Source organism: Petaurus breviceps, unplaced genomic scaffold (genome assembly GCF_028583685.1).
Source record: "Petaurus breviceps papuanus isolate PSGF00001 unplaced genomic scaffold, PetGlider_PUasm1.0 90740, whole genome shotgun sequence".
Taxonomy (NCBI): Eukaryota; Metazoa; Chordata; class Mammalia; order Diprotodontia; family Petauridae; genus Petaurus; species Petaurus breviceps.
The window spans coordinates 3,342,504-3,363,360 of record NW_027187330.1 but is presented as its reverse complement, the minus strand read 5'-3'; the positions used below and the strand labels follow the sequence as shown (position 1 = coordinate 3,363,360).

Below are 20,857 nucleotides of genomic sequence, written 5' to 3'. Positions count from 1 at the left end.
TCCAGATTGAGGTGTAAGGGCCAGTGCCAGAGAGGGAGAACTGGGAGGGGGGAGGAGAGAAAGGGAGACAGAGACAGGGGTTGGGGAGTAGATAGATAATGCACACACACACACACACACACACACACATACACATATACTTGCCTTTGGAGCATGTACACACACATATATAGATATGTACTCATACATATGTATATACATATACACATACTCCTGGGCTTAGAAGAAGAATAGCTTTTTATCCCATGGGGAAGTACCTGGCCTGGAGTGCTAGAAATCCTATTGTGAGGACGTGCCAGATGTCTGACCTCCCTATGCCCAGTACAGTTGCATCTCAGTGCTCTGTCATCAGACAAGTCAGTTTGGAAGGCACCTACATATGTGGCCACAAAGGGAGCTTCTCTCTGACCCTGTGCCATCACCATGGATTCCACCAAGCTCTTACTGTAATATAAGACATGTCCAGGCCTTGGCAGCTTCTGTTTCATGTGGGATCAGTGCTGGGATCTGCAGGATAGGAACCTCTCTGAAGGAGGGGAATTACTGTCAGGGAGCCAAGGGAGAATCAAGTATAATTCTAATTGGGTGACAGAGCTCAGGAAATCTGAGGAACAAGTCCTCACTAACTGAGGTGCTGGAAACCTTGTCCTCCAAGTGAGAGGTCAGAGAAGGAGAACTGGGCTGGATCTGAACCTTTGAGACCAGCCAGTCCCTGGGGGATCCAGCCCTTGGCCAAGGGGAAAACAACTGCTTCTCTCCTGAATTGTGTATTTTCTTTTACCGTCTCCTAGGAAGCTTCTGCGCTACTATAGCAAAAGTCACGCAGGAGAAGTAGTGAAATGCTATGAACTGATGACCATTCATCTCTCTGTCCTCTCTGTGGACGTGGTGGTCCAGCAGGCAAGCGAGCTGGCCCAGCGGCTGTGGGAATCATCCCGTATCCCCTTGCTGTAGGAGACTGGACTGTTCTGTGGCTCTTGGGTTTCACAAGACCTTTGGTCTATTCCACGTCTCCCCTTTTCGGGACCTGCCCCAAGATGCTCCACCTTGGGGATGGATATGTCCCAGCTCAGGCCCTCACATCCTCCATTGATGCAGATCACAGCTGATCCATGCCTGTCCATCCATCATTTGGAGAAAAATGCCCTCCTGTTCAATGATAGCCCTAAGGCAGCAGTAGAGACCCTCCATGCCTTCCCATTCCTGAAAAGCCCTACCCTGGCTGGTCCATGGAGTGCATGGCACACAGAGATGCCTTGCAAGCCACAAATGAGACCTGTGGTGCTGCAGATCTTAGCACCGGTGATACAGATGCCACTTTGTGTTTCAGAGAGCAGGTTGAGAGTCAGAGCAAGGGCTGGGCCTCCCTAGAATCATTCCTACTGCAGGAGAGTGATGTGCCTTGAACAGAGGCCTTCCATATTGTGCCCTTAAAAGTTCCAGGGATTTTAACATTGAAATTCAGAGCCGCTAAACCTAGGGGTGCCTCTCCATGTCTTGCCCCTGAGGGGAGGAGGTTCCCAGCACCTGATATCCAGGGTTTTGTGATCTTAGCTCCCTGTATAGGTTAGAGCACTTACCTTTCCTGTTTTTCCTCACTGAATTCCTTATCCTGTCTCACAGGACAGAAAGGAAGAGCTTGCTCAAGCATGTGAGTTTCCCCAAATCTAAGCTGCCTTATTGGCCTATCATATGGTAAAATGGGGAGGGGGCTTAGTGTGGACCCATTCCTAAAATTTGTTCACTCCCAGTCATTGTGTGTACTGGGATGCAGTGCTTCTTGATTCCCAGGTGAAGGGAAGAAGACAAGGCCTGTTTGTCCTCTTAATGATACTCCATTGGACGGAATATCTATCTAGTGTATATGTGCAGTTTGTACTCCAGAACCTTAATGAAGGAAGAGAAGGAAAAAAGAAACAAATTCTGGGTCCTCCACAGAGAGAGTATTGAATTGAAAAGACATTGATTGACAGAAATAAAATATTAAGATGTATAAACTACCTTATTTCTGCTTTATGCTTTGTAAACCTTCCCCCCACCCACCCATTTCATTTCTGGGCACAAACAAGACCTCAGATGAATGTAGTCACTGAGGAGGTTTGAGTAGTTCTGGGTGTCCTGGTGCAGGAGATAGAGGAGACTAAATTCCAGAGTTGAGATGTGTTGATGGATCCCTGCAGCACACAGGACAATTCAAATGGAGGCCAACCCTCACCTTTCACTAGGAAGAAGCAGCACTGGCTTTAAAAAGACAAACTCAGGGGTGGCTAGGTGGTTCAGTGAATAGAGCACCAGCCCTGGAGTCAGGAGGATCTGAGTTCAAATCTGGCCTCAGACACTTAACACAAAAACTAGCCATGTGACCTTGGGCAAGTCACAACCCCAAATTGCCCTCCAAAAGAAAAAAAAATACAAACTCAGCAAGATTCCCAAGAGGCTGGGGCTCCTGAAAGGGAGTAAACACTTTGGGTTGATCCCTTGGGAGTGGCACAGTTAAATCAGTCTAGAATTCAGGGGTGGGGAACCCGCAGCCCTTCTTCTGAAGTTTGGATTCAAAGGGTTGCACTTGAGGACCTAGAGGGCCACATGTGACCTCACTGCAGGTTCCCTCACCCCTGGTCTAGATCATTTAAATAAGAATGATAATACCACGGAAAAGCTTCCTCCTGGGTGCTCCAGGCCAATTGCTAAGCACCAGTATTCTAGGGATGCAGCATTTGGCCTGCTGCTATAGGCTTCCCTACTCCGGATGGGTACAACAGTAAGATATGTCATTACTTATTCAATCATGCAAGAGTTATCTCACAGCCCTGGGTCTAACTTGTAAAGGACACACAATGGAAAACTGACAATTCAATTACAGAAAAAGAAGGAAAAAAGAACCCTAATTTTCTTCTAGTGGCTCTTGATAATATTAGGGCATCCAGGAAGAATGTGGGAGGGAGAATCTCTCTGCACAGGTCCTTGCAGATTCCTAAGGAGCCCCAACCCAACCAGCTGCAAAATCCCATCAGTTACACCTCCATGATGTCTCTGGTCATTCTCTTCTCTCAGCTCACAGTGCCACCCCCTAATTCAAGTCCCCAGCAGCACTTGCCTCCTTTAACTGGTCTCCCTGCTTCCATTCTCTGCTAATCAACACTTTCCTTCCAACCATTTTCACCACCTGCTCAAAGACCTTCAGTGGTCTTTCAAAGTTGTTTTTCTTCACCTTGTTGTTGTAGCACTTGTTCCCTTTAAAAAAATCCACAGACAAAAAAATAGAGCTGTTTTGTTACTATCTCGTTAAGTCTAATGTTTACTTTTAAAAAGACAAACAGTAATGGAAGTTGAGTTTTGTTTGTTTTTATCAAATCTCATGTTCTTTGTAATGTGTTAAAATGGTTGTCTTTGTTGATTTGGGGGCAGGGAGGGGTAAAGCCATCGGGATTAAGTGATTTTTGCCAGGGTCATACAACTAGTAATTGTCAGATGTCTGAGGTGGATTTGAACTCAGATCCTCCCAACTCCTGGGCCTGTATGCACTGCACCACCTAGCTGCCCCTTGTTGATGATTCTTAAGATCAAAATAAAAATAGGAAAAGTCAGTGACTCCCAAGTGCATCGAGGATGAAGTAACCCCTCAACATTTAATCTGGCCCCTCAACATTTAAATCTGGCCCCTCCACATCCTAGTCAAATAACCACAAATTGTTTCCCATTCTCATCCTAGACACTTCCAATTCATCCATGGCAATCTGGGAGTAAGAAATGTGTCTGTTTAAGGAGAGTCCTACAAAGGAAGCAGAGGGAGGATTGGGTGAAAGGGTGGGCTAAGGGCAGGGTTTGTCTGGGGAAGCCCGTCCCCCACGCCCAGAATGCCCTTCCTCTTCTTTCAAGGCCCAGCTCAGGTGCTGCCTCCTTCATGAAGACTTCCCTGCTTTCTCACAGTTTCTCTGTGTCCACCCCAGCTGAGACCAAGGCCTCCTTAAAGTATCTTCAAGGATTTTGTCCAGATCTCCCATCCCTGTCAGTCTACTTTGTACCTTATTTATGGATGCTGATCTGACTGAGCAACAAGGTGGTAACTGGGTCAGCTATATCCTTGAATAGAACTTTAAGGGTTAAGGTTTGAGCCAAGAGAAGAGGTGACTCAGCATTTGGTTGATTAAGGCTTTATTGGTGAGAACACTCATTAGAAGCACAAGTATTCTGCCTAGCCTCTTCTGGCCACCAAACAGATGAACACCCTGGGGTACACTGAGCCACTGCTTCTGCCAGGAGTCAGCTCTCTTCCACAGCATGTCTTAACATCCAACTGGGTGGCTGTAGTTAGGAGGTTCAGTGTTAAACTCAGAAGTTCATGACTGCCACAGAAGATTCTCTGTCCTTAATCCACTTCCACTGTCCAAGGCAAGGTGCCAAAGAGCTGGACGAATGCCTAAAGCTGTAGGAAGTTTCTAGTGGGAAGGAGGCGGGGGAGGAGTGTAGAATTGATCCCACCCCCAACAACAAGTGGCTGATATAATCCCAGGAGATGATGGGCAGATAACAGAGGTAAGGAGGTGGCAAAACAAAATCCCGAAGACTAGTCAAAATGTGAAAGATCTCTCTGGCAGAATTAAAGGGCCAGTTTTCTCTTGGCTGGTCAAAGACTGACCACAAACCTGTCAGAGTCTTGTAGAGAACCACTCACATCATAGCCAGTAGACACTTATAAAGAATCGGGGACAAGGAGAAGAAAACTGTGGAGTAGAGAGAAATCTAGCCCTGGAGAGTAAAACTCCAACTGTGGAGATGAACAGACCTGGAGAGCCCAGGTGAGCAGCTTGCAACAGAAACACTACTGGGAGGGGAGAGGAGAACCACGGTGTGAGGACACCATGGAGAGGAAGGCCACTGGTGCCCTGCAGTCCTAGAGGCACGAGTTTCCACCTCTGTCCCCCATGTGTGCCATATTATCAATGTACTCTAAGTTTGTTCCCAGCCATGTGTCCTTGTGCAAGAGATCAGGAAAGGTGTATGGGGAGAATATTGTGTAGCTACTGTAAATACTTTCACGTTAGACATTAGTCAGGTTATAAAGAAGGATTGTGATGGATAGAATGAACAATGGGAAAGAGGAAACAAAACCAAACAAGAAAAAGAAATGGAGCAGGTAGTTTGTTTCAATCTGCATTCAAACTCTGTTCTTTCTAGTTCTTTCTCTGAATGCTACAGAATACTTTTGAATCTGAGAATGGTCACCTCCTGGGGACCCAACCCACAAACATCTGAGTGCCAAGTTGTGAAGGTAACACAAAGGGGATACTAACCCAAGGATGTGCATTAGCCAAAGTTGCAATCCCAAAACACTATGGCGAATTCTAATAATTCTCTAATGTTGTTTCTAAAGGGTGTGCTGATGGACTTACATTATAAACAAGCCAATCAGTACAAAATTATACATCAGATTGCAAAATTATCACCCCTCAAACTTAAGGTAGATTGGACAGTGTTCACTGGGCACATCTGCCTTTGGATAAGGGTCCTATCTGGACTAAGTGAGGGACAGAAGCACCCAGAAAAGGAGCAGTTTCAGCAAGTGAAAGTGTGAGTGTCTCAGGCTAGGGAGAATAACAAAGCATGAAACAAACAACCTGTTGAAAATATACTTCAGGGCAGAGTAAAAGCAGGAACTTGCTGAGCTCCCCCTCCAACCACTTCCAATACATGTAGAATGACTTTTAGGGAAACAGAACACACAAAGTGACAGAGAGAAACGAATCTCCCACTGAAGGAAGCCTGGAAGGCCAACAGGAAGGGTCTATCACACAGGGCTGGGGGCTGAGCAGTCCAGCATGAGCCTAGCAGACCCAGATACAGGGCGGCCCTACCAACAGCACAGACCAGCCAGAGCACACTTCAGGAGAGTGAATCACCAGCAGCTGGGGTGGTTTCCAGACTTCTCAACCCATAAACGTCAAAGAGAAAGTAAAAAGTCAGTAGGGAACTCTGTTGGAACTGGGTAACAGAAGAGAGAGAGCAGTCTGGCCCTGGCGCCCAGCCCTGGGGCAAAAGGTGGCGAAGGCACAATGGCTGCAGCTGCTTCTGAATGACTGCCTCCAAAACTCCTGGCCTGCAAATCATAGGGGGACCAAGTGACCATTCTTGTTTTGACCTGTTTGGATCTGGGTCGCAGTTTTGGGTGGTGGTCCTGGGGTATGTAGCCAGTGTGCCAGAGCTTGTGGTGGCTGTAGAGAGGGCACCCTCCTCATGACAACAGCTCTGACAACAACTGTGAAAACCCCAGCAATTTGGGACACAGCTCTCTCCACTCTGGAAGCAAGGTTCTACAGTGGCAAAGAGCTCAAAAGTCAAGTCATTGGCTGGCAAGATGAGCAAGCAGAAGAAGCACAATCAGACCATAGAATCCTTTTTTGGGGACAAAAACGATCAAAACATGGAAACAGAAGAAGACAACAAAGTCATAACTCCTGAATCAAAAGCTTCCAAGAAAAACATGAATTGGTTACAGGCCATGGAGGAGCTCAAGAAGGATTTTGAAAATCAAGCAAGAGAAGTGGAGGGAAAATTGGGAAGAGAAATGAGAATGATGCAAGAAAAGCAAGAAAAGCAAGTCAACAGCCTGCTAAAGGAGACCCCAAAAAATACTGAAGAAAATAATACCTTAAAAAATAGACTAGACCAAATGACAAAAGAGGCCCAAAAAGCCAATGAGGAGAAGAACGCCTTAAAAAGCCAAATTGCCCAGATAGAAAAGGAATTTCAAAAACTCACTGAAGAGAATAATTCCTTCAAAATTAGATTGGAGCAAATAGAAGCTAATGACTTTATGAGAAATCAAGATACTATAAAACAGATCCAAACAAATGAGAAAATAGAAGGCAATGTGAAATATCTCACTAGAAAAACCACTGACCTGGAAAATAGATCCAGGAGAGATAATTTTAAAATTATTGGACTACATTAAATCCATGATCAAAAAAAGAGCCTAGAAATCATCCTCCAAGAAATTCTCAAAGAAAATTTCCCCGATATTTTAGAACCAGAGGGAAAAATAAAAATTGAAAGAATTCATCCATCACCTCATGAAAAAGATCTCAAAAAGAAAACTAGGAATGTCATAGCCAAATTCCAGAGTTCCCAGGTCAAGGAGAAAATATTACAAGCTGTCAAGAAGAAACAATTTGAGTATTGTGGAAACACAATCAGGATAACACAAGACCTAGCAGCTTCTACATTAAGGGATTGAAGGGCTTGGAATATTATATCTTGGAGGTCAAAGGAGCTAGGATTAAAACCAAGAATCACATACCCAGCAAAATTGAGTATAATTCTTCAGGGGAAAATATGGTCATTCAATGAAATAGAGGACTTTCAACCATTCTTGATGAAAAAACCAGGGCTGAACAGAAAATTTGACTTTCAAATACAAGAAGCATGAGAAGGTAAACAGGAAAAAGAAATCATAAAGAATTTATTAAAGTTGAACTATTTACATTCCTACATGGAATAATGATAACTCATGAGACTTTTCTCAGTATGAGGATATATATATGTGTGTGTATATATATATGTATGTATCCATACATATCTATGTATGTATAGGAGGGTGTATGTGTGTATAAATACATATGTGAGTGTGTGTATATGTGTGTATATGTATACATAGACGGAGGGCACAGGATCAGCTGGATAAGAGGGGATGATATCTAAAAAATGAAATCAAGAAGTGAGAGAGGAATATAAATGGGAGAAGGAGAAAGGGACAGATAGAATAGGGTTAATTATCTCATATAAAAGAGACAAGAGAAAACTGTTACAATGGAGGGGAAGAGCAGGAAGGTGAGAGGGAATGGGACAACCTTACTCTCATTGAATTTGGCTTAAAGAGGGAATAACACACACTCATACAGGAAAGTAGGGGGGAAGGGGATAAGAGGGGAGAGGATAGAAAGGAAGGCAGATTGGGGGAGAGGGTACTTAGAAGCACACACTTTTGAAAAGGGACAGAGTCAAAGTAGAAAATAGAATAAGTCAGGGGTGGGATAGGATGGAGGGAAATATAGTTAGTCTTTCACAATAGATCTACTATGGAAATGTTTTGCATAACTACACATGTACAACCTATATTGAATTGCTTGTCTTCCCAGTGGGAGTGGATAAGGAGGAAAAAAGGGAAAGAATATGTAAATCAAAGTTTTAAAAACAAATGGTAAATTTTTTTTTAATTTTTTACATGCAACTGTGAAATAAGATATACAGGCACTGGGGCATAGAAATCTATCTTGCCCTACTAGAAAGTTAGGGAGGGGAAGAGGGAGGATATGAGAGAGCAGATTGGGGGAAGGGATATTCAGTAGGCTTGCTGTCTTGGGGTGGGGGATAGGGGAAAGATGGGGAGAAAATCTGTAACTCAAAATCTTGTGGAGATGAATGTTGAAAACTAAAAATAAATAAACGATTTTTAAAAAATAAAATAAACAAAGAAAAGAAAAAGAACATACACTTCAGAAAACCTAGAAAGACTTACATGAATTGATGCTGAGTAAAGTGAGCAGAACCAGAACACTGTACACATTTTGTGACGACTGACTTTGATAGACTTAGCTCTATTCAGTAATGCAATGATCTAAGACAATTCCCAAAGATTCATGATGGAAAATACCATCCACATTCAGAAAAAGAACTATGGAGTCTGAATGAAGATCAAAGCATACTATTTGCTCTTTCTTTTTTTCTTTCTCATGGTTTTTCCCTTTTGTTCTAAATCTTCTTTCACAACGTGACTAATGTGGAAACATGTTTAATATGATTGTACATGTATAGCCTATATCAGATTGCATGCCATCTTTAGAAGGGAAGAGGGAAGGGAAGGGGAAAAACTGTAAACTCAAAACCTTATAAAAATGAATGTTGAAAACTAAAAATAAGTAAATAAATAAAAATCAAATACAAAATACACTTCATAGCTCACAGAGGTTAAAAGGGCCAAGGCTCATGGGTTGCTACATTACATGTAGCCATAATATCATACCCCTCCATTGCTCTTTGAATGCAGATATTGCTGGGGTTTTTTTGTCTTTGTATTCCTGGCATCTAGCACTGAGTATAGGTATTTAATAAAGCTGACCTGAATTGAATTAGTTTAGAATAGTGAAATTGTATAAGAGTTCTTAACTTAGGGTTTGGTGGTTAAGTTTCAGAAGGGTCTACTGTAGGCTTCAATGAAAAAGAAATATATCTTAATTTTCACTAACTTCTTACTGAAACTTAGTATTTCCCTCAGTTATGAATATAGGCAATACAATATTATTCTGAAGGGTTCATAGGCTTCATCAGACTGTGCACGGGGCCATGACCCTCAAAAGGTTAAGAATTCTCTGCTCTGTGGGCTCTGTGACTAAGTAACTGTGCAGCAGGGGTCTGTGCTCGGTTTTGTCTCATTCATTTTTCATCGGTTATTCGGATGAAGATGTGGAAGGTGTGTTTATCAGACTTGTCAGATAACAGGGCTAGAAGAGATGGCTGTGGCTACTATAGACAACAGAACTGAAGGAGGGGTGGACTCCTGCAATTCCATCATCGGCACAAGGGATTGCTGGTGAGGAAACCCCCTCCACCTGCAGACCTGCAACTCTTCTGTTTACATCATCTCAGAAAAATTGCCTGGATCTAAGTTGGAAATTTGTTTTGCATGTCCACACATATATGTAATGGTAATCTAGAATTCACTCCACTTTGTATCTTCCGCTCTGCCTGGTTTCAATTCCACTAAACAAGATGGCCCTCCTAGGTTAAGCTCATCTATTCTAAACTCACCACCTTGTTGCTAACTCAAGCCTCTCCTCTCTAATTGGAGGGCTGGAAGGTGGCGTACCAGCCTCCTCCCAATGCCTCCCTTTATAGAGGGCAGAAACTGGACTCTCAGCTCACTGCATTTCGCCTGTGCAGAACAAGACAGCTCCATGCCAATGAACCACTGGTAATCCCCTCCCCCTTTCCTGCCTTGTTTTGTGTGCTCTCTCCCCCTTTAGATTGTAAACTCCTTGAGGGCAGGAATTTCTTTTTATTAATTGTATCCCCAGGACTTAGCTCAGTGCTGGCTCATAACAGGCATTTAATAAATGTTTATTGGGTTGGTTTTTATTTCTCTTGCTTTCTCAATGGGTGGAAACAGGGGATGGGGAGAGAAAGAATTTGGAACTGAAAATAAGAGAGAGAGAGAGAGAGAGAGAGAGAGAGAGAGAGAGAGAGAGAGAGAGAGAGAGAGAAGAGAGAAAGGAAGAAAGGAAAGAAGAAGGAAGGAAGGAAGTTTTCTGGAGTATGGAGAAATTAAATGACTTGCCCAGGGTCATACAGCCATTATGGATCACAGGTGGAATTTGAACCCAGATCTTCTGGAACTTGAGACAGTCCTCTATCCACCACTGCTTCTCTTGACAACAAAATAAAGAAAACTTTCTTAACAAGCTAGAGTACTGGCCTTAACCTAACAGGATTCAACTCAACAAGGATAAGGTCACTGAAGTTTTGAATACTAAGTCAGCAAGCCCCACTAGATCTCATCAAGCTGGAAAGGTTTCCAGTACAGGATTCTGTCCGAGGACTACTCTGGCTGAGTCCAGAGGCTCATCACCACTGACTACAGGGAGATGATTTTTTGTGTGTGGCTTCTATCTACTTCCTGAACCATAGAGAGATTACAAGCCATGAGCAAAGGAGGTACTGAGAAACAAAGGGGGAAGGAGAGGAAGTAAAGGAGAGAATTTGAAGCTCAAAACTTGTAAAAAATTAAAAATTATAACTGGAAAAGATATTTTTAAAAAGCATAAAATCATGCATAGAAATTGTAAAAAAAATGACAAAAATAAAAGATGTCAGAAATGGAACTTGGCAACAATAATAATATCTATCATTAATATAGCAAAGCCCTTTACATATCATCTCATTCAATCTCACAGCAGCCCTGGGAGGTAGGTGCTGCTATTATCCTCATTTTATAGATGAGGAAACTGAGGCATACAGAGGTTAAGTGACTCGTCCAGGCTTGTACCACACAGCTAGTATCTGAGGCAGGATTCAAACTCTGGTCTTCCAGACTCCAAGTCAACACAAGCTATATATTGTAACACTTCCACCTACTAGACTCTAAGGTATAGGACATGTGAGAAAAGGGGTGCATCGCAAACTCAGAGTGAGGCAGCAGTGGGATGCAACTGATAATTGTTTTTTGTTTTGTTTTGTTTTTTCCAAATCAATGCTTCTTAGGCTATACAAATAAAAGAATATTGTCCAGATCATTTGGAAGTAATAATCTTCCTGTCCTTCCATCTTTTCATACCACATCTGGGATGTTGTATTTGCCACATTGTTTGAGGGATAGTGATAGCTGGGATGCATCCAAAGGACAGTGTCTGGGATGGCGAGGGGTCTAGACACTCCAAGGAATAGTCAGAGAATCATAGGGAGAGAAACTTAGAATTGTGATTTCACTGATATAGGTACCTCCCAGGTGAGGAAACCCCCTCTACTAATACAGTTTCTACACTTCCACAATTTATAGTGTCAGAAAGTTGTCTGTGACTTATCCAGGGTCACACAACTAATATATGTCAAAGAAAGGAATTAAATCTAGATCTTCCTGGCTTTGAGGATAGCTTTCTATCCACTATACCACAGGTTCTCAAACTTTTTGGTTTCCCTTTATACTCTTAAAAATTATTGAGGACCTCCAAAGAGTTTTTGTTTATGTGGATTAATTATATCTAGTGATATTTTATGTACTAAAAATTACACCTAATATAATTTAGAACTATTAATTCATTTATAGTAACAATAATATTAATAACAATTAGTAATAAAAAATAAATAGTAACATTAATGTTAAATATTTTTATGATAAGTAACTATATTTACAAAACAAAACAAAAATTAGTAAGAAAGTTGCATTGTTTTATGTATTTTTGCAAATCTCTTTAAGGTCTGGATTAATTGAAGACATCTGGTTTCTCAAATCTGTGCCTATATTCAATCTGTTATAACATATTGTTTTGGTTGAAGTAGATGAAGAAAATCCAGGCTCATGCAGATATATAGTGGGCGTTTAGAGGAGTATTTTTTTTTTGGCTTTTTGGAGGGAAATTGGGGTTAAATGACTTGCCCAAAGTCACACAGCTAGTAAGTATGTCAAGTGTCTGAGGCCACGTTTGAACTCAGGTCCTACTGACTCCAGGGCCAGTGCTCTATTCACTGTGCCACCTAGCCGCCCCCAGAGGAGTATTTTACTAGGAAAATAGCATCTTAGTATTATTATAAAAATAATTTTGACATTGGGGACCCTCTGAAAGGTTCTCTCAGCATAAGGAATGATGTTATTGTTGTTCAGTCCTGTCTGATTCTTTTTGATTCCATTTGGGATTTTCTTGGCAAAGATACTACAGTGGTTTGCCATTTCCTTCTCCAGATCATTTTATGGATGAGGAAAACGAGGAAAACAGGATTAAGTGACTTGCCCAGGGTCACACAGCTAGTAAGTGTCTGGGGTCGTATTTGAACTCAGGAAGGAGTCTTCCTGATTCCAAGCCCAGTGTTCTGTCTCTGTGCCTTCATAAAGAATGACAGAATCACAGATTTGGAACTAAAGGGGACTTTAAATGCCACTTATTTCCCACCCTTCATTTTACACATAAGTAAACAGAAGCTCAGTTAGACTTCAGTGGCTTGCAGAACCATGCTGGTTTTTCTTAGAGAAGAGAATGCCAAGGGAAGACATGATAGCTGTCCTCAAATATTTGGAGGGTTATTATATGGGGAAGGGAGCTGACTTGTTTGAGCAGGAAAAACCAAGACATACAGGTGGCAGCTTTGGGCTCCACATGGGAATTTCGATCCATAAAACAGTGGAACAGTAAGACAGCCGTAGCAATGCTGACATTGTGCACAGCACTTGAGGTCTGCAAAGCTGCTTGACGTGCATTACCTCATCTGATCTTCACAACAATCCTGGGAAGTAGATTCTATTACTATAGAAAGCAGGTGGTAAGATGGATGGTGAGCCCTCCCAAGTATTCCACTGCAGAAGCAAAGAGAAGATCTTGGCTCTCTGCTTTTGTTGAATGGGAGTTGAAATTGATGGGCTCAAGGGTCTCTTGCTACTGTGGTACCATTTTGAAAAGGAAAATCTCCTCTGAGAATTCTAAGCCTGTGGGTGTTCACACTTACCGTCCGTTATTTTGATGCAATAATTAGATTGCTTTCTTCCTAACTGAGATCCACTGAACTGGAGGGGGAGGTTGTGGTGGAAGTAGTGGCTGTTGGTAAGGTAGAGAATCTATGACAGCTGATCTTGGAGTGTGGGGTACTTTGGGCAGGGTACTGCAGTGTCAGAGGAGAGTCAGAAGGCATGAGAACACACAGCATCTGAATGCCACACGACAAGAACTACCAAGAGGAAGGAGAGGGGAGCAGGTGGGAGGAAATAGGGTTCCCAGAGGCATATTGCAACTACTTTCCCATTTTGCCTAGAACCTGGATGGTGGAGGCAGCTAGGTGGCACAGTGAGTAGAGCACTGGCCCTGGAGTCAGGAGGACCTGAGTTCAGATCCAGCCTCAGACACTTAACACAAAAACTAGCCACGTGGCTTTGGGCAAGTCACTTAACCCTAATTGTCCTCCAAAAAGCAAAAAAAAAAAACCTGGGTGGTGATAAAAGAAAATGACCTTTTTGGGGACCTTCTTAGGTGGGCTGTGCTGCCTGCTTCAGGAGAAATATAAAGCATGTCACCACTGGGCCATTTTAGCCTCATCTTATAAGGACAAAAGGAAAAGAGTTAGAAACAGTCTGGGATATTTCTGCAAAGAATGGTTCTTTGGGGTAAATCTGTATCTGGGCACCTTCTCCCTGGACTACATCTTCTGAAGATATTGGGAGCAAAAAAAATACTTCATAGGGAGGGTCCTTTGAGAGATTTCCTAGGGGCTATATGTGAGGTGTGCCTGTATGCAGGTCTCTGGAGGAAATCTTAGGAAGGCAAGTACATCGTGACAATGGGAAGCATCTCTCCCCTCTTGAACCTGTAGCCCAGGCCTGGGCAGTTCCCCACTTTACTCACCTGCAGAGATGTGCAAGCATGAGTTGGACCTTGGTGTTGGCTGTGGAGGAGGGCAGCCCAAGCAAATCACAAGTGGGAGTCATGGAGTGATGGAGAAGAAGGCAGCACATACTACCCTGCCACAAGGACAAAGGGGGGCTTCAAGCTGCAGCAGGTGGCCATAAGTCAGGTGGGGAGATGATTAATCTCCTGTCTTGCAGTAGAGATAGGAGACTTTATTGGGCAGGTGAAATTCCTTGAAACACATGGCTTGCCTTGAGGCTTGTAATGTCACATTTTATGCTGCAAATGGCTAATGTTTCTAGAGTTTCCCATCCTTTTACTAATCAAGCTGTTTAACTGTGACTTTGAGATTTGTAAGGCTGAAAGCCACTTCAGACCTGGAAGGAATAGGTCAGTGGGGGCTGAGCCTGTGGAGTGATCAGCCATGACTGGCAGGTGTAGTGCCCCAAAAAATAATGGTAGAGTGATGGGTGACTGATGGTCAGGTGCCCCCAATTCTGTTGGTAGGAATAAGCAAGTTCTTACAAATAGGGCAGCTAGGTAGTGCTGCATATAGAGTTCCAGGCCTGGAGTCAGGAAGACCTGAGTTCAAATGTGACCTCAGACTCTTACTAGCTGTATGTCCCTGGGTAAGTCACTTAACCCTGTTTGCCTCAATTTCCTCATCTGTAAAATGAGTTGGAGAAGGAAATGGCAAGCCACTCCAGTGTCTTTGCCAATTAAATCCCAAAAAGGAGTCACAAGGAATGGGACACAAACGACAACAAAAGAAGAGTAGAGTCTACCCATTAACATTTCATTTTGAGAGCTGTGGTCTTTTCTTCCTCAGAAAGAAGCTCCTAAATTCTCTCTATTTTATGCGGGGCAAACTACCTGAAGTGGCATTGTGGATAATACATTTGCCTCAAAATCAGGTTTGCCTCCTGGGCTTACAAGATGAGAGAACCTGGGTAAGTCACTTAGCCCCTTTTTGCCTCAGTTTCCTCATCTGTAAAATGGGGGTGATAATAGCACCTACTCCTGGGTTTGTTATGAGGATCAAATAAGATAATATATACAAAGGTCCTCTCAAACCTTAAAGCGCTATGTAATTGTGAGCAATTATCATTACCCAGCTTTTATTCTTTATGGAACTCCAACACTTAAGCAGACCAGAGTTTCTCCTCCTTAATGATAAGCTAGGGAGCCAACCCCTCTTTTGCCAAGTTAATGAGTAATCTCGACTCAGCTTCCACTTCACAGAGGCCTGACAAAGGGGCACTGGAGAAGGCGAGAGGAAACCCAGGAAAGCAAATTCCCTTTTCAGCGATGGCCCAAAGCCAGATCTAGAGGCCAAGGCCTGGAAGAGCTGGGCTCAGAGCTCCACCTTCCTGCTTTTCTCTCTGCTCCCTTCTCTGCCTGCAGCCAAAATAATCTGAAAAAGCAAAGTCCCTGCCCTTCCAGGGACTGCAGCTGGAAACCAGTTGGAGTTTAAAACCGAGGTGGAAATGAGCGCCACAAGCCAGAGGGTAGGAAGGGCCTTTGCTTTCTCTACTCACCTTCGAGGGAAACCAGCACCCGCTGCATCTGGGGGCCACCTGAAGCCGGAATATGACGCCGTGATCATAGGAGCAGGTAAAGACAGCTGCAGGGGGGGTGGGCCTGGAAGGGAGGCTTCTTGGGAGAACAAGGCCCTTGAACTAGATACTTTGTTCCCTGGTTCCTTTCCACTTTTAAAGTATAATAACCCTGCACAGATTCTGGGGAAGATAAACTGGGTTCAACAGTCACTGACCATTTTCCTGAGGTTCCTAATGTTTTAGTGTCATTTTCTTTGGAATAAGAGGAGCCTGGAAATCTGATCGACAATGAGCTGAAAACTAGGACCCCTTGGCTTCTAACAGCAGAGGCCATAGTGGAGAAAGCACTAAGGTGCAAGCCAGGAGACCTGGATGCTCATCCCAGCCCTATTACCTCAGTTTGTTACACAGAGTGGGTGACAACCTCCCTCAAAGATATGGGGGTGGTGGGTGAAGCAGGGAGGCCTAAGTTTGCTGTAGTGATCTCCTCTTGGGATGCTTTTTTTTTACATAAAGGAAAAATTTCCCTGGAGCACTATGGGCTGTTCCTAAGGAGGTCATGCCAAGAGGCTCCTGCTTGCCAAGTGGGGCACACTCCCCTTCTCAAAGCATTCATGGCAGGGTTACTAAGGAGTCTCTGTTAACTGGCATCGCATAGTGGGTTGGATTTGGAGTCTGGAAGATCTGAAGTCAGAGACTGTATCTGATATTTGCTAGCTGTGTGATCTTGTGCAAATCTCTTCACTCTTCTGTTCTCTTTATGTGTCTTTAAAGCAAGGAAGATAATGCACCTACCCCTATTTATTATGAGGTTCAAATGAGATAAATTAAGTAAAATACTTTGCAAACCTTAAACTAGGTGCAGCTAAGTGACCAAGTGGATAGAGTTCTGGGTCTGGAGCCTGAGTTCAAATCTAGCTTCAGACACTAGCTGTGTGACCCTGGACAAGTCACTTAACCCTCGCCTCAGTTTCCTCATCTGTCAAATGAGTTTCAGAAGGAAATGGCAAACTAATATCTTTGCCAAAAAAAAAAAAAACAACCCTAATAGGGTCATGAAGAGTCAGACATGACTAAACAACAAATCTTAAAATATTATATGTGTTCATTGATATTAATATCTTGTTATTAGCTGTTCATAACAACTGGTATTTGTATGGTGCTTTCCATGCATTATCTTATTTGAACTTCAAACAGCCCTTTGAGGTAAGTATATAACATGTTACTATCTCCACTTTATGTATGAGAAAACTGAAGCCCCCAAGTGCATGGTCGCACAGCCAATGTCAGGCTTAGGATGCAGTTAACCAATGCTAAAAGCTGTTGTATCCTCTGACAAGGGACATTATGAGGTTCAAATAAGGTGAGAAAAATGAAGTACTTTGCAAACTTTAAAGCATTCTATGAATATTGGTGGTTATTAATAATAACTCACCTTTATTATTATTAGGAATAATAACTGATATCTACAAAGCTTTATATACATGATCTCATTTAAGCTCCACAGAAACTTCATGAGGTAGGTACTACAGCTGTTAATATTCCCATTTTATAGAAAAAATCTGAGGCCCAATAGAAATTTTTTTTAACCTATGAACCCAGAGCTCATATTAAAGTCAGGATGCTTCTAAAATGCTGCTACACAGTACCTTTGGAAGACAGTGTTTCTTTGTATCTACCTAGTGGGTGGGAAGTGGAAGTTTTGCCCCCAGGCAGAATGGTGAAGTTGCTGCCCTCTTCCTGCCCCCCCCCTTTTAGGGTCTTTCTGGTTCCCAGTTCTCCTCTCTCTAGGTAAACAGGAAAGGAGCTGGGGTTAGTATTTGTATTCACCCATGGCTGTTTGTTTCCATGTTTACCTCTCCTTCATTCTTGCATTTTCAGTCTTTTCTAACTATGGGGCAAAATGCTTCTTCTACCTGAAAAGTTTTTTGAGCATTAGCAATCAGGTGATGAGAGACCTGGAGACCGAATTCTTCTCCTTAGTGTCTCCAGTGCAGATGCTCCCCTAAAACTGGGGCTGGGCTAGCTATAGTATCTGAAAAGTTCATGCCCTGGTACAATACAGTCTGAGAAAACTTCCTAAGCATCTTCAGCTTCTTCTGACCATTACTTCAGAACCTAGAGCCCACCAGCATGCCGACGATTCCCTCTTCTCTCTTTCCTTCCCTGCTTGTGTCTGCTCACCCCCGCCCCCTCCTTTAATCCTAATGACTGTCCTTCCTGATCCCCAACATGCCCAGATATCAGAGTGCAGCACTTGGAGTCAAAAGGCTGAGGCTCAGCTCCCAGTACTGCCATTTACTAGCCATATCACCTTGCGTGAGTAACTTCCCTTCTCCAGACCTCAATTTCCTCATCTGTACATTGAGGGAGTTAGACTAAATAAACTCAAAGGCTGTGAACATGAACCTGTTTTCACTATTCCCGGATCTCAGTACATTTAACCGATTGAAATTTCACTCAGTATGAATTAACAGTGTGGCATGCAAAAAAAAAAAATGGATCAAATATATCTATAGGTATATATACAAATATATTTGTATCTTGTTGTTCAGTCATGTCTGACTCTTCATGACCCCTTTTCTTGGCAAAGATACTGGAGTGGTTTGTCATTTCCTTCTCCAGCTCATTTTATAGATGAGAAAACTGAGGCAAACAAGGTTAAGTGACTTGCCCAGGGTCACACAGCTAATTGGGTCTTAGGCTACATTAAAAAGAACAAAGGATATAAAAGTCCTTATTATCTTGTATTTGTATCCTCAGCACTTTGAATGGTGCCTGGGACACTGTGAATGTTTAATAAAGTCTGTCTCTGTCTATGTGTCTATCTATCTATCTATCTATCTATCTATCTATGTTGTAAAAGGGATTCATGCTTAGGTTTCAGTTGGTTTTATGACCTCTGTGATTCTCTAGTTTGTGGCTTGGTTCTCCCTTCCCCATCTCACCCACCCCCACATCATGGTGACATTTTGTCAGTTTGTTCATTTCTAGAGTAGGCCATTTAGCACCTCAGGTCTCCCTCTGAGTTTCAGCTGAACCAAATCCCAGGACACTTAGGAGAGAGAGATACAGAGAGAGACATAGAGACAGACAGACACAGAGACAGACAGACAGACAGACAGAGAGTGTACTGATAGGCCTATTGCTCAAGTCTTCCTCAATTAGTGGGGATGGAATTTAAAATGTTATAGAAAGCCTTAGTCCTGGGCCATTGGTAGCAGGAAGAAGGATGTTGATAAGACCCTGCAAATAAAATCCATATATGTTTTAATACTTGGTGACATCAATGAAAAAGTAGGAATAGATGAGGATGGTTAGAAATATATTGGAAAACATGAATCAGAAGGGAGTTTTGAAAGAGGACAAAGATTAGTAGAACTTGGCATTCATGGGCCAATTACATATACTTTTTTAAAGAAAGAGTTCAGCAGGTATGGATGTGGCAAACGCCAAATAATATCACCAAAAATAATATTATTTATATTTGAAGATAGTGGATTACTTGTTCCCAGTGTATGTCATTTCTTTTTTTTTTTTTTTTGCTTTTTTTTGGAAAGGAGAAAGTAGGGCAATTGAGGTTGTGACTTTCCCAGGGTCCCACAGCTAGTTTTTGTGTTAAGTGTCTGAGGCCAGATTTGAACTCAGGTCCTCCTGACTCCAGGGCCAGTGCTCTATTCACTGCACTACCTAGCTGCTCCTATAAGTCATTTCTCAATCATCTGTGTTATAGCTAGATCACCCACTCATTAGTGCAAAAATCAAAATTAATATAAAGCTAAAAACTAAAGAGAAAAAGATAAGACATAAAAAAATCTTTCCTTTAAATATGTTACTGATAATGAAAAATGGATAGAAAAAATCCATAGGCACAAATAGCTGTAATAATCTTATGCAGAAGTTTAACCACCATTAATCAATTACCACAATAAAGGGACCCAAAGAGCCTAAAGACACCTGAGTCAGCAAACACATGACTTTCTGGCCAAATGGGAAGTCGTGACATCCTAAGGTAACACCAGTTTATAATATAAACTTGTTTGTAAAATCCTATAGATATGAGGAAAGATTTGTATTGCCTCAGTTTTGCCTCTAGAAACAGAAGAAATGAAGAGTAAAATTAGTTTAAAGAAAGCTTCCCAAGAGACCCAACTAAACAGATATCCTGAGGGCACTTAGAGTTGTAAAGGGACAGGAGACAATAAGCAAAAGAAAAATGGCGAATGGAGGGATAAAAATGGAAGCGATCTAAAAAGATTTTCCTATTCACCACTGAACCTTGGACTCTGCCATCACAGTACTGGGTATACTGCTAGAAGAACAAAAAGAACAAAGATGGGAAAGTAGCTGAGTTAGATCAAGCTTGTGAGGAGGAGAGCTGTTCTGGAAACAACACAATTGTGAGACAGTATTGAGAAATCAATTGGAAGATAAATGGAGGATGTGAAGATACTAGTTGCACAAGGGGGAAATAAGTTATTGACCTCATTAATAGTGAAAAAGATTCCGAGAGAACATCAACAGGGACCAACCTCTATGCTTACTTCCCCACCTCCATAAAATTGTTATGAAAATAATGTGTCCAGGGCATCCTCAGAAAAGGCATTTAGCAGAGAGTAGGCAGGCTTTCACAAGGATTACTCCAGAGTAGAATGTATCTTCACATCATACAATTGACTAAAAGATGAAGAGAATATCGTATACCATTGTGTTTATTGTTGATTATTTTTTAAAAATACATTTGTTTCAGTAGAGCAAAATTGCCTTAGAGGTCCTCTTCTATCAAAATGTCTGGGGTGCAATTAAAGAAGTCTGTGGGGGGCAGGGAATCACATCCCTGACAAATATACATTAAGAAAATAGAAAGAGAGGCTTAATGAACTGAACATCCATTTTTAAAAATTAAGATGCCAATAAACAAACCTAAAATAAGCACAAAAGAGGGGATATTAAAAATTGGAGGACAAATAAACTGGAAATCAAAAAATTATATAAGTGATCAAGAAAACCAAAAGCTAGTTCTTTGAAAAGACTAATAAAAATGATAATAGACCTTAGCCAACCTGATGAAAAAATAACAGGGCAGGATATCAACAAAACAGCAAATCAACAAAGTGAAATCTCTCTCTCTCTCTCTCTCTCTCTCTCTCTCTCTCTCTCTCTCTCTCTCTCTCTCTCTCTCTCTCTCTCTGTCTCTCT

The 20,857-nt window shown here is 42.2% G+C and overlaps 1 protein-coding gene across 3 annotated transcripts in view; it reads left to right on the top strand.

Annotated features, from left to right (window-relative positions):
- Positions 1 to 15,328: 15,328 nt before the first annotated feature.
- PYROXD2 (pyridine nucleotide-disulphide oxidoreductase domain 2) overlaps positions 15,329 to 20,857 on the top strand; it is a 39,850-nt gene continuing 34,321 nt past the window's right edge. For 2 of the 3 annotated variants that reach the window (XM_069067165.1, XM_069067163.1), the window contains exon 1: positions 15,330 to 15,713. In XM_069067165.1, coding sequence (XP_068923266.1) covers positions 15,587 to 15,713 — 127 coding nt within the window. In that variant the 5' untranslated portion in view covers positions 15,330 to 15,586. Of the gene's footprint in view, positions 15,714 to 20,857 lie in introns of all 3 variants that reach the window. The other variant, XM_069067164.1, reaches the window with a different exon arrangement.